The 12398-nt window shown below is 39.3% G+C and overlaps 1 protein-coding gene across 1 annotated transcript; it reads left to right on the forward strand.

Moving 5' to 3' along the window:
* Window positions 1-1351: 1351 nt before the first annotated feature.
* Window positions 1352-12284, forward strand: rab18b (RAB18B, member RAS oncogene family). The gene is made up of 7 exons (XM_063462615.1): window positions 1352-1537; window positions 5939-5994; window positions 6112-6173; window positions 7066-7138; window positions 7274-7392; window positions 10104-10170; window positions 10787-12284. The coding sequence occupies exons 1-7, from the start codon at window positions 1470-1472 to the stop codon at window positions 10957-10959; spliced, it is 618 nt and encodes a 205-aa protein (XP_063318685.1). The 5' UTR covers window positions 1352-1469; the 3' UTR covers window positions 10960-12284.
* Window positions 12285-12398: the final 114 nt, after the last annotated feature.

The following is a 12398-nucleotide window of genomic DNA, read 5'->3' on the forward strand; positions in this document are numbered from 1 at the left end:
CACCTGAAGGCAGTCATTTCCTTTGGTTGTGGTTCCATGCACTAATTTCAGTTCAGCCTGAAGGGTGAGCTGGCCCACAGCAGAGCAAGAATGTGTGTAAATACTAGAACTAACAAAATCAAACATTTAACTGTTAAGATTGGGAGAAATCCCAACAAACAAGAACAAAGATGCATTATTAAAAGCTTTTATTAACAGCTTGTAACAGAAACTACCCTTATAAGATACGAAATACTCTTTTTATGTTTAACTCACTTGTATTTGACACTAAATACATTTGCCTTGATCAGCTTTTCAAATCCTGGTAGCATTTAGCTGGTTTTCAGGGATGCTCATTTATGCAAGTCATGAATAACTTGCATAGTGTAAACATATATTTGCATTTTCTGATTATTTCTGACCAAACACCAATTAAATGAAGTAATGTAGGTGAAATTCACTAAACTCACTCTAGAAAAACTAGATTATTGCTTCTTATCTGCACCAGCCCTGCAAAAAATCTTGAGAACCCCTCATTTCTTTATATTTTAATTCCAAGGAGTTTTCAAGTGCTCTTGAGCAATAGTTCACCGGGATTTCTGAAAGTCTTTCAAATTGTTTATTGTTTGTTAAACGATATAAAACTGGTCTGTGGATCATAAACATAAACATAAAAGGGCATAAAAAAGCATAAAACTAACTTAAGTAAGCAATTTTAAATTGTTTGTTTAGGCACTTTGTTATAAGCTGCCTGTCACAAAAGCCCACATTTTATTCCCATTTCTATGGGTACATCCACAAAAATGACAAAGCATAATTATGACAGACATAAAATAGTATTTGGAAAACTCATGCAAAGACACAAGATACGACTTGAGAGACACACTCAAGTCCTATCTTGATTCCACACTGCTAATGAAACGGTGTGGAATCATCTTGACAGAGAGCAGAAGAAAAGGCAGCCAACATCCAAAGAAGAGCTTTGAAGACTACTTAAAGAAATGACAAGAGAGCTGCCTCAGAGAGTTCAGGCTGTGTTGAAGAATAAAATTCAAGGTTATTGGAAACGTACAGACTCTGACTTTGCTTTATATTCTGTATTTCCATGTATGCTTACATATTTCAGTAAACTGCTGCAACTATTCCCATTTTCCTAGCATAATACAAGGAACTTAGAACCTTTATCGGGAGAGCTAATATATTTCATACAATTTCTTTGCCACTATAAATAATTGTTAGAAAATCTTCATTCTTAAAAACGAAATAATTTAGTTTTGTATCAACATAATAATAATATTTTTGTTGTGTTTCATTTTCAAATCGCGCGAACACCGGTGACGTCGCGCCTCGCATTTTGGCCGGAAGTTGCGTGAGCAGTAGGCTGTCATCGGAACTGATAGCCGCCTGCTGTCCTAAAACACATTTAAAAATATCTGTAAAAGCGTTTTTAGTTAATTCAGAGTCAAAGGTAAACTAACTCCAAGACAAATATGGACGACGATGTGTTGACGACCCTGAAGCTGTTGATAATTGGCGAAAGTGGCGTCGGAAAGTCCAGGTTTGTCTGTGTTTTAGCGAGCTTAGCAGCTAGCCTGTTGTGAATGTTGACATTGTTGTGTAAGTTTCTTTCTCGCTGCCCAGTGTTCCAGCTTAACTGGTTTTCATGGTGTCTGTTGATGCCAACATTTCAGCCTGTCTTCACAAACTTCAGATGTTTCTGGTAACAGATTAGACACATTTCTGAACATTTTAGAAGCCGATTTGAAGTTTAAAAAAGACATATGCTCGTGGGGTACAGTGAGATTTGGCAGGTTAGGGGAAAACTACAAATATCTTACATAATAATGTCTACTCTGAGCTTCAGAAGGTTTTCTTTGTGTACAGCCTGGGATCAGCTGACCTGTCCTATTGCAGGTTTGGATTTTTTTGTTTAGTTTTTTTTCCTTTGTGGATTTAACCAACTGTATTCTACAATATAAAGGCCCACGTTACAGGAATCTTGTCTGCTTTCCTCCTTTATACTTATAAAGGAGGAATTTGCAAGTGTTGATCAGCTTAAATCCAAAGTGATACCTCCTTTGAGAACCAAACCCTATTATACAGCAGCTGCATTGAAATGCAAATGAGCACTCCATTTTTTGAGTGTTATTTCAATTAATTTCAATAAAAAAAACCTAATGTACATATTCATGTACATAATATTAAGTTAAATCTGATTTTTTTTAAATCACCTGACTATGCACACAAGTAAGGTTTTAAAAGATTTTCACCAGGAGGCCATACTTTCAACACTCTCATAAACTCACAGTTCAATGACGTGTTTCTCTCTGTTGATATCTGTGCTTTTACTCAGGAGCAAACCTAGCACAGTCTGCCCTGCACCAGTCCAGCACCCATTACTGTAAACGGCACCACAGCACTGCACACAGCCCCAGTTTAGCCAGCACCTACTGGCCAGTATAAACTCTAAATTGCCCAGAATTATAATCTTATGATTATGAATTTGCCTATAAAAACATGTCAGAGTATTTAATGTATTCAGATGTATCTAAATAAGTTCAACAGCACATCATGTATAGATCCATGATTTGATTTAAAAAAAAACCCTCAAACAAAACAATTAGAACTTCTTGGAAAATGCATCCACTGTGTCTTTAGCTAGCAGCTAGCAGCAGGGGTGGGTAACAATGAAATCTCTGACGACATAGATTCCGAAGAAAAAAGTTCTGAACGTTTTATTGATGGTTGTAAAGTAAATGGAAGGCATTTGCCATCTTTCTCCAACAAACTGCCATCACTGATAAGCAGTAGCATTATAGTGTGTAGTAATGATACAGCATAAGTCAAATGTAAGCAGAAAACTAGGCTAAGCAGTGTTTACCTTTGTAGCTCTTCAGGAGTTGCACAATATGGTCACATATTAAAACAAAAAAATGTTTTCTACCAGAGATGACCTTGGTGTGTTGGGTCAGGCTTTTTAACCAGTTGCTGAGTAATCAGTTCTCCAGAAAATAGCGTCACCATTCCCAAAGGACCCACCAACCTCTGTGCCCGAACAGTAGGAGTAAATAATAAATAAATATTAAATAATATAGATTTTTAAATGCAACTTTATTCCTTAATGTTTTTTCTCCTGTTAGCAGCAAACAATTTTACAACAGCTTTATTATTTTATAAACAATAGCAGGACACCTACTCGGTACTCGCTGACCTCATATCAAATTTGTACTAAGTTTGAATTCTGTTTTTATATTTAAGCTTTACTCTCAAACCATAAACAGCACTTAGTCTGCAGCTGAGAGAATACAAACTAAAACTGTTGGGAGCAGGTTATGTCCAAAATCATCTGGAAGCGCCATGTTTTCACTGAGTTTTTTATTCACAGCATGTTTTGTTATAGAGTCTCTGCTGGGGGAATACATCTTATATGTGCAAGTTGTTCAGAATCAGAATACTTTAATAATCCCTAAGGAAATTATGTAAGCCATTGTTAAGCCATATCTTAGTAAAACCACTGAATAAAACGCAAACTGTGCATCGCATTGTTAAGGAACTGTCCGCGTTTTAATTTGGTGATTTAGAAATGTTGTTCTACATAATTCTAATCTGCCGATTAGTCTGTTTCACACTGCTGGAAACACAGAACACACACTGAGAATACCTGTTCAATAAAATTAATTTCTCTTTGGTCTGCGACAAGTGGAACCAATTTCCACGTCTCCTTTATTATGGTGTGGGACTTTAAACTTTAATGTTTAAATGGATCCAGTTTAAAGCATCAGAGCTTTAATGTGCAGCCATAACCTTAGAAATAATCAACTGCATTGAGCACACTCTCAGTAATAAAGCTATATATTTTTATATATATATAACACTAAAGAATTTTATGGGACATTCATCTTGTCCTTTTTGCAACAGTGTGGCATTTTACTAGTATATTTTTATGATCTTTAGAGGTTTTTATTACCATTTGATAACATTACTGGAGTAGGTGACACTTTGGTATAATTTTCTGTGGAAGAAGAGTCTTATGATCCGTGAAACACCCCTTTGCGATAGGTCAGTACCACCCTTTTCATGTGAACTTAGTGAGTTGATAGTCAGCTTTGCGTGACCATTTATCCCGATCACCTATGTTTGGGTAAGTGAATCTAGATAACAGGATGACACCATATTTGTAGAATATGGCCCTGATTGTACTGTGGTACAAGTTTATTTATAACAAGTTTACTGTTTCCACCTTAAGAAAAGTCGTTTTCTTGCATATTTTGCTAAGCACTGTTTTATTAATTTATTTTTTTTAAGGTTCAGAGGCTGACATGCAGCCCTTGCTCTCATACATACCTTGGCGTGCACTAGGAGATGTAAACACATGGCAGAGAAATGGCGTTGATGTTCTTATATCATGTAAAAGATTTACATGGTCATTATCACAGTTGATATGATAAGAAGTCACAGCTAGCAGGCACACTATGTGAGATTGTCATATTTTGTACTCCTTCTACTTCTAGAGTTAGGGTAATCATTAACTAAATGTGCTTTTCTCAGGTTACTACCTTAAATATACAGCCCTTTTTATTGTCTACTGGAAATAAATAATGCAAACCTACTTCCTTAGAAATTTTAACCCATTTCTCTCCTGACTAGCAAGCTGCTCGGTGGCTATTGCTGCCTCCTTTTAAATGTCATCTGTCAATTTTAATAACTTACTTTAGGGGTAAACACAAGTCTCCTGGAACCAAACTGTCTGAACTGATGAAAGACAAAGTGCCTTAACCTTATTATGCGCAAAATAATGCCAGACTGTTATATCCTATTAAGTAGGAAGCTGCCAGTGCTAAAATGCAATGATTGCTAGTTAACATGGGCTCAATGAGCAGCAGGTGTTAATCAGCTGACAGTGTGAACAAGACAGAGCTGCAGACTAACAGGAGAGATGAGGAAAATGCACAAGTTCTGTTAGTAAACGGTTGTTTGAGCAGGCCATGAATGACGCAGGGCTGATGATACTCTGGACACAAAAGGTGTTATGTCTGTCAGGTAAACATGCGTAGGCCAGTGTGCACTAAAATACCATTACAGTTGCACAGAAGCTTCTCTTCAAAACACAACGAGAAACTGCAGGTGGCCTTAACTTACCACTGCACCCCTGGCAGAGTGAGAGGCTCGTCTGTCGATTAGATCATGAAGTACAAAGTACTCATGTTTGGGGGAAAAAAAGAAGTTAAAGTTCTGGTGTCTTTATAATCTTTTGGCATGTGCCCCTTGTCCTTTAAATCATTTTCTAACAATTTTAAATCAGTTAAGTTACTGTTAAAATCCATGTTTTTATTTTTGTTTTTGTAATGTTACCTTTAGATTATATTGACATGCATTTAGTGTGAAAAGCTGATCTGAGGTTTTATTTAGCAATTCCTTAATCTTATCAAACTTCAGACACACTGGTTTACGCTGCACTTCTGTTTTTCAGACCTTTATCAGTTGCACAGGTCTCATGTTGGCACAGATCATAGTAACGCTAATCTTAAAGGCCTTCCTTTACACACGGACGTGTAAAATTTGTTTGAATGTTTCGTGAGCTACACATATTCTTAATGCAAATGCTCACACCGTCCATTTGATTTGATAGGATGAATTTTTTTTTTTTGCTGCAAATAAACACATCTTATCAATCAGACCGCTGCATTTGGCAACGAGTACCAGTCTGAGTTCAAAACACGCACCGGTACGTAATTTGGAATTTTGTGTTGCAGGTTTAAGTTTTTTGTTTTTTGCACTTTGCCCTGCGTGTAAAGGCCTTTACTCCTGCAGTTTTAAAGCTTTCCAATATTTTTGTTTGCTGAAAGGTGTCAAGCATCCTGTGGCGCTGCTCGGGGGAAACCTGTTCAAAGCTACGGCTAGCTCACAATAGCCTGTTGTACTGGATGAACTGCTCATTTCCATTTTATCTTTATTACAGTCTGCTCCTGAGGTTCACAGAGGATACTTTCGATCCAGAGCAGTCTGCCACAATAGGTTTTACACACACACACACACACACACACACACACACACATATATGAAAACTACTATTGATTTTAACCTCATAACTTAAAGATGTTTTTCTTTTTTTTGTGTCCTATAACTGATCAGGCGTGGACTTCAAAGTAAAAACACTTGCAATCGATGGAAATAAAGCTAAGCTTGCCATATGGGTAAGACAGAAGTTTTTATTCCTGTTGTTCACATTTCATGTTTGGGGGAGGAAACACGATGAAGTAAAAGGTTTCTCCACAAGATGGTGACATGGTACAGCCAAAATTGAAGGACGTAGGTGGTATTCCCAGTATCCAGTAAAACCACGCTATGCACAATGAATCCATAACCTAAGCCTCATACAGTGAAGCTTGAAATTTATTTCTAAAAAGTTATTATTATTGATATTATTATTTTATCTGGTCTCAATAAGAACATGTGTGGGAGGTTTATAAAAATTGGAAAAAACCTAATGGCCTCTGTTTTTATGTGATGAGGAAAAAGTACGGTTTATATTGCATCTGTTGTTAAAAATAATGCAGTGTTCTTGGAAAGCATTGTCCCGGGCATTCACATAGACGTTACTGTAACCACGGGCCACAAAAGGGAAAAAAGACAAAAAAAAGATCAGGACCAGCTCTAAGAGTAACTCATGATGCAGACTTGGCCTCCAAACTATTCACATCCCAATCAGATTGAGCATCTGCCAGAATCCATAGGGACCCCGTCCTGCAATCACTGGGACCTAAAGGCTCTGTTGTCAACCTCCACCACTAGAAGACACACACGGGGTCAAAGGTGGTATGGCAACAGATCGGGGATTTAAAGAGTATTAGACAGTTTTATTGTGGTCCATCACTTTATAATAATAGTGTTGTTTTCCTGTCAAACTTGATACAAAAGAAAAGATTAATTGTTCCTGAGGCAACAGCAAGCTCACATTGTGACTGTCCGAGTGGAACTCATCAGAAACACATGGTCTGTGAGGTCGGATGCTGGGAATTGGCTGCTGTTTTCCCCTGGCCTTCAAAGTTTGGTATCAGAAATCTTTTGGCGCTTTTATTTTTGTAGGACACAGCTGGACAGGAACGGTTTCGCACTCTGACACCCAGCTATTACCGCGGCGCACAGGGAGTCATACTTGGTAATTACCTGTACTGCAACATAGATCAAGATCAAAACAGACCGATACTGGCAGTTGTATTTCTGTCAGTGCTGTTATAATAATGTAATGATTTTCTCCAGCTCCTTCTTACTTGTCACGTCTTCCTTTTTTCAGTGTATGATGTCACAAAGCGTGACACGTTTACGAAGCTCGAAAACTGGCTGAACGAACTGGAGACCTACACAACACGCAACGACATAGTGAAAATGCTGGTTGGGAACAAAATTGATAAAGTGAGTCACTTTTACAAATCCTTTTAACTTGCGCTCTGGTTTTATGAATCCAGTTCATCCTATATTGTTTAATAGTGCATTTTGTCTGTGAAGGTTCTCAGTCATCCAGGTCATCGTAGTCTAAGGAGCTTGGAAAGAAAAGCGTCTCGACTTTTTAAAGTTTCCTCGAAGACGTTTCACCTCTCGTCTGAAAACCTTGTTCAGTTTTAAGAGCAGATGGTGGAGATTTCCCACGACATCCCAGTGTACTTCAGATCCAGCGACACACTCAGACAAAAACTGGTTCATCCCAAAGACAGAACAGCGAGGAATGCTCAAACCTTTACATTGGAGAAACCAAACAGCCACTTCATGAATGCATGGCACAACATAGAAGAGCCACTTCGATGGGACAAGACTCAGCAGTCCATCTGCATCTAAAGGACAAATGTCACTCTTCCGAGGATGCCAATGTTCACATATTGGCCTGAGAAGACATATGGTTTGAAAGTGTGAAAGAAGCCATCTATGTCCACTGTGAATGACCATCTTTGGACAGAGGCGGTGGTTTACGACACCAACGACAGTTGGTGTCGTAAACCACTATAATCCAGTTTGGAGATCCCTTCCCAGACGCCTTAACGCCCCCTCACATCCTGGCCTTCTGACCTAAGTAAGGCTACGTCCACTCTAGGGCTGCCACGATTAGTCGACTAGTCACGATTACGTCGACTATCAAAATCGTCGACTACTAATTTAATAGTCGACGCGTCGTTTGAAGCTTTGTAAGATCCCAAAAGACGCAGGAATAAGTAGTAGTATTTAAGAGTGTAATAACGGACTGAAACAGAAGATGGCAGCACTGCATGTACAAGGATGCCAGCTGCCGTTAAACCCCGAAGAAGAAGAAGCTGTGTCCCAGAATTCATAGCTCAGTTTCCAACCATGGCGGCAGCTAGTTAGTTTTAATATTACTCTTATTATACTTTCTGTGTCACAAAATAAACGTTTAACATATTTTCAGGCGAGAATGTAGCTGTGTAAACCTCAAATATCTGCTCAGTTTGTCAAGACACCACATATTTTCAAAAGCGCTCCGACGTTTTCGGAGACGTCTGTTACCCACTAGCTCGATAGCGAGCCGGGGTTCAGGGCTCACTAGAGCTGGTGAGAACACCGGACTCCCGGCAAATCGTTTTCAAACCCACCGCCGTCTTTCGCTACTCAGGTTAAACATATATTAGTCACTTAGATAACTTAAAAATGTTATTGTTTGTTTTTTTCAGTGTGTTATTTGTTCCTGAGTAAATCGGTTTGGCTGAGATTAAAGTTATAGTTTTTACACAGCTGAATAAACATCAAGCAGACAACTGATTATCAGAAGTGTGAGATGCTCGAGAATATATTCCGGTGTCCTGTTATATTTTAGATAGCAAGAAGCAGATGGCCGAGTTTATTAAACTCCGACGAAACAATCTGCAAATTTCATTAAACTTTAATAAACTATCATCTTGTCTTTATTTTTAGTTAGTACATACCGTGAAACAATGATAGTTATATAAGAGCAGATGCATGCTGGTGCTGTACGTTTTACGTCCAATGGATGCATGATCTGATTAGTCGACTAATCGCAAAAATAATCGGTGACTAGTCGACTATCAAAATAATCGTTTGTGGCAGCCCTAGTCCACTCTAATGCATTTTTGTTTGAAAACGCATCGTTTTCTCTCCATTTTGGCCTCCCCTCCACACTGAGACAGCGTTTTCGCTCAAAATGCTTACGAAAACGCATACATTTGAAAAAGGAGCTTTTGCGGATCAGTGTGGACAGCGAAGACACAGACTTTTGAAAACGATGACGCATGTTAGTCATATAATGCAGTCATGTGACCACTTCACCCAAGATAGCGGAGGGCATTATAGAGCAGTTGTTTTGTTTGCTCTGAATTTTGACACGCCCTATTAAAGATTACTATCAGTCTGTACATGCTCCAGATAGCTTTTCTTCAAATTCTTTAATTCTCACTCGCTTTTGCAGCTTTGTACTTTTGTGTTACTCGCAGCAACAACTCCACCTCATTGTTAGTCCATTTAAAAAAACTTGGTGCTTTTCCTCGACATTTTGCCGCAACGTTTCAAAGAGCCGGAAAGTAAATAAACGGCAGACAGAAATTGTCGAATCTTCTTGCGTTTCACGCATGCGCAGTACTGGAACGTAAGCGTTTTCGGACGTTTCAAAATGGACGCACAGCTCTGTGAAAATAACTGAAAATGATAGTGTGGACGCAGAGCATTTTCAGATGAAGACGCTGTTTTCAAATCTATCCGGGTGTGGATGTAGCCTAAGTCACATGATGGGGTGGGGCTAGGTTTCACAGTGGGTTCACCTGAAACCTTGGCTGATTGTGACCCACACCCATTTTCACACCTTGGGTCGTGTGATTAGGCAGAGGAGCACTAGGGGGTCCATCACCCTCTTGGAGACACTCCCATAGGGCTTAAAATCTGGGACTCTCCACCAGTTACTCTTAGAACTGAAGAAGCTTCTCGGATGAGAGGTGAAACATCTTCAAGAAACTTAAAGAAGTCCAGACGCTTTTCTTTCCGAGCTCCTTAGAATAGTGCATTTTAATGAGTGTTGCTTGTCTTGTGTTGTACTTTTATGATGCGTACACAATTCTCCCTCACCATTCGGGCAAATGACAAATTTTCATTTTTTTTTAAATATTCAGGACGACCGCGAAGTGGACAGAAACGAGGGGCTGAAGTTTGCTCGGAAACACTCTATGCTTTTTATCGGTGAGTTTCTGTGTTCGAGTAACGTCAGGCGTGGCCGGTCATGCTCGTTTAAAGTAAGAGAGGCATAAAATGTAACTTAAAGCTATTAGAATTTACCGTAGTGCTGCTTAAAAGTCAGGACTGTTAGTGCGCAGCTGGAACAAGCCAAGACATCATTGAGTTAGTCATGCGTGTAGTTCAGATGAGATGAGCTGTGCTGTTTATACTGCTCGGGCATTTCTGAGTCTCTGCTGTTGAAAGACGCGGCCACTCAGAGGAGCTGCATTATGATTAAAATCTAGCCAGCTTTCATTTATCAAATCCATGTCCGCACGTGTTCCTGATTCTCCTCTCCAATCTGGCCCTCTCTGGTAAATTAGGTTAAGATTTGTGCAGAGTTTCCATTTTAGAACAGCCAAATTAAGGGGTTTTGAAAAGGGCAGGGCAAGAAGAATCTGAAGCTTTCATCTGCAGCAAGGATGTCTTCATCCTGATGGATGACTTCTGCTTTTATGAAGTCATTTTATACTTTATTAGTCATGTTTGTCAGCTGACTGATATGTTTTGTTTTGGTAGCATGCTGGAAAATGCTCACATTTACTTATTTACTGATCTCTTAAATTCTTCCCTTACACAGAGGCCAGTGCAAAGACCAAAGATGGGGTCCAGTGTGCCTTTGAGGAGTTGGTAGAAAAGATCCTCCAGACTCCGGGGCTCTGGGAGAGCGAAAACCAGGGTCAGAAAGTTCGGCTGGGAGACCCGGAGCATGCCAGGCCTGGGGTGTGCGGAGGATACTGTTCCATACCCTGAAAACGAAAAAGCACCGACGTGAGAGGACTGACTAGTGACCGGAAACGGAGAGTGAGCAAGAGGTGGAAGTGGATGAGCGCCTTTTTATTTGTCGGGAGTACGTCAGTCGGTCGAACAGACACTGCTGTTTGCACACTTCCTTTTCCATCACTTATATATCACTACTTCCTGTTTAAAAGAATCACGCAGAAAAAGAGCCTCGTGTTTGAGGCGGGTGTTTTAAATTAACCACGTGGAGTATTCGTCTGTCATCCGAGTATGTATGGTTTGAATTTATCTTGGTGGCTCAGCTGTACATTAAGACTTCAGGTTACACAGTTCTTTCAGCGTGGACCGATTTTGTGGTTAGAATAGACAGCCTGTCAAATTTTAATCTAATAAATTAATTGAAGTCTCCTTCATCTTTTCTTACAGGCACAAATCTCACCTTCTATGTAGCTGCAAAGTACAAAATCTTCTGCCATACATATATTAGGAAGCTGTATTAAACACATACTATAGCACTTGGATTGAGGATTAGGGTGGGAAACATCCAGGCCAATGCAGGTTTTCATTTCAGTGCACACGAGAACACTGTGAATTCTCCAAAATATAACCTTTTCCAATGACACCCCAACCATCACCCAGTTACTGACATCAGTTTGTCTTTTCTGTTCACTTGTATGTTGTCTGTTTGTCTATTATGTCGATTCTCTGCTTCAGACCGTTTAGATGCCTTCAAACTAATTGATTTCCTGTGTTTATTTCTTTTGGCGTGAAAATGTGCAAGAAAAGCGATCAACTTTGTCTTGCAGGATTTCCTGTAACTGAACCCATCTCTGTCTTTGCATGCGTGATCTGGACGGTAACTTCTAGAGCTACAAGTGTAAAGTTTACAGTACCACGAGCTCTTGCAATAAAATGTACCTTTTTATGCACTTGAGCTCATAGATTGTTTTTTAATACTAAACTTTGACCTTGTAATCTTGTTTTCACATTTATTTTGAAGGATTCATTTAGTGTTGTCCAGGTTTATTGAAGGTATTTCATACTTAACATAGCTGTGTTCTTTCCCATCTTCAGTATATTACGAACCTGATGTGTTTTTGCTGTTTGTTTCTTTTTTCTCGATAAAAAAAAATTATGTTGAACTCTTCGCCCCGCTACACCCTTTCTCTCTTCCCCCGCTCCCCCATTGCTTTTGCTGTGCATCTGTTTCAATCATATAAAGTAATATGTTAAATCGATATCTGCCTTAATATCGAGATGCATTTGCTAGAGTTATGGTCAATTAACGTTTGAATTGTTTCAAACTGAAATAAATGACAAACCTCAAGATGCCGTCACTCGTGTCTGTTGTTTAATGGCCCTGTGGGATCTGCCTTTTAGTTTCCGTGTTGTGTAGAAGCCCACCTAATCAAAAGCAGGTTTACAGTGGAAACTTCAAGTGAGGCGCTCTT

Source organism: Pelmatolapia mariae, linkage group LG18 (genome assembly GCF_036321145.2).
Source record: "Pelmatolapia mariae isolate MD_Pm_ZW linkage group LG18, Pm_UMD_F_2, whole genome shotgun sequence".
Classification (NCBI taxonomy): Eukaryota; Metazoa; Chordata; class Actinopteri; order Cichliformes; family Cichlidae; genus Pelmatolapia; species Pelmatolapia mariae.

What these genes read in the sequence shown, in the direction of transcription:
- rab18b (XM_063462615.1), top strand. Translation starts at nt 1,470, where the DNA reads ATGGACGACGATGTGTTGACGACCCTGAAGCTGTTGATAATTGGCGAA. An exon ending in AGTGGCGTCGGAAAGTCCAG is followed by an intron (nt 1,538 to 5,938) that starts GTTTGTCTGTGT and finishes TCTTTATTACAG; the next exon opens with TCTGCTCCTGAGGTTCACAG. An exon ending in ACACTCTATGCTTTTTATCG is followed by an intron (nt 10,171 to 10,786) that starts GTGAGTTTCTGT and finishes TCCCTTACACAG; the next exon opens with AGGCCAGTGCAAAGACCAAA.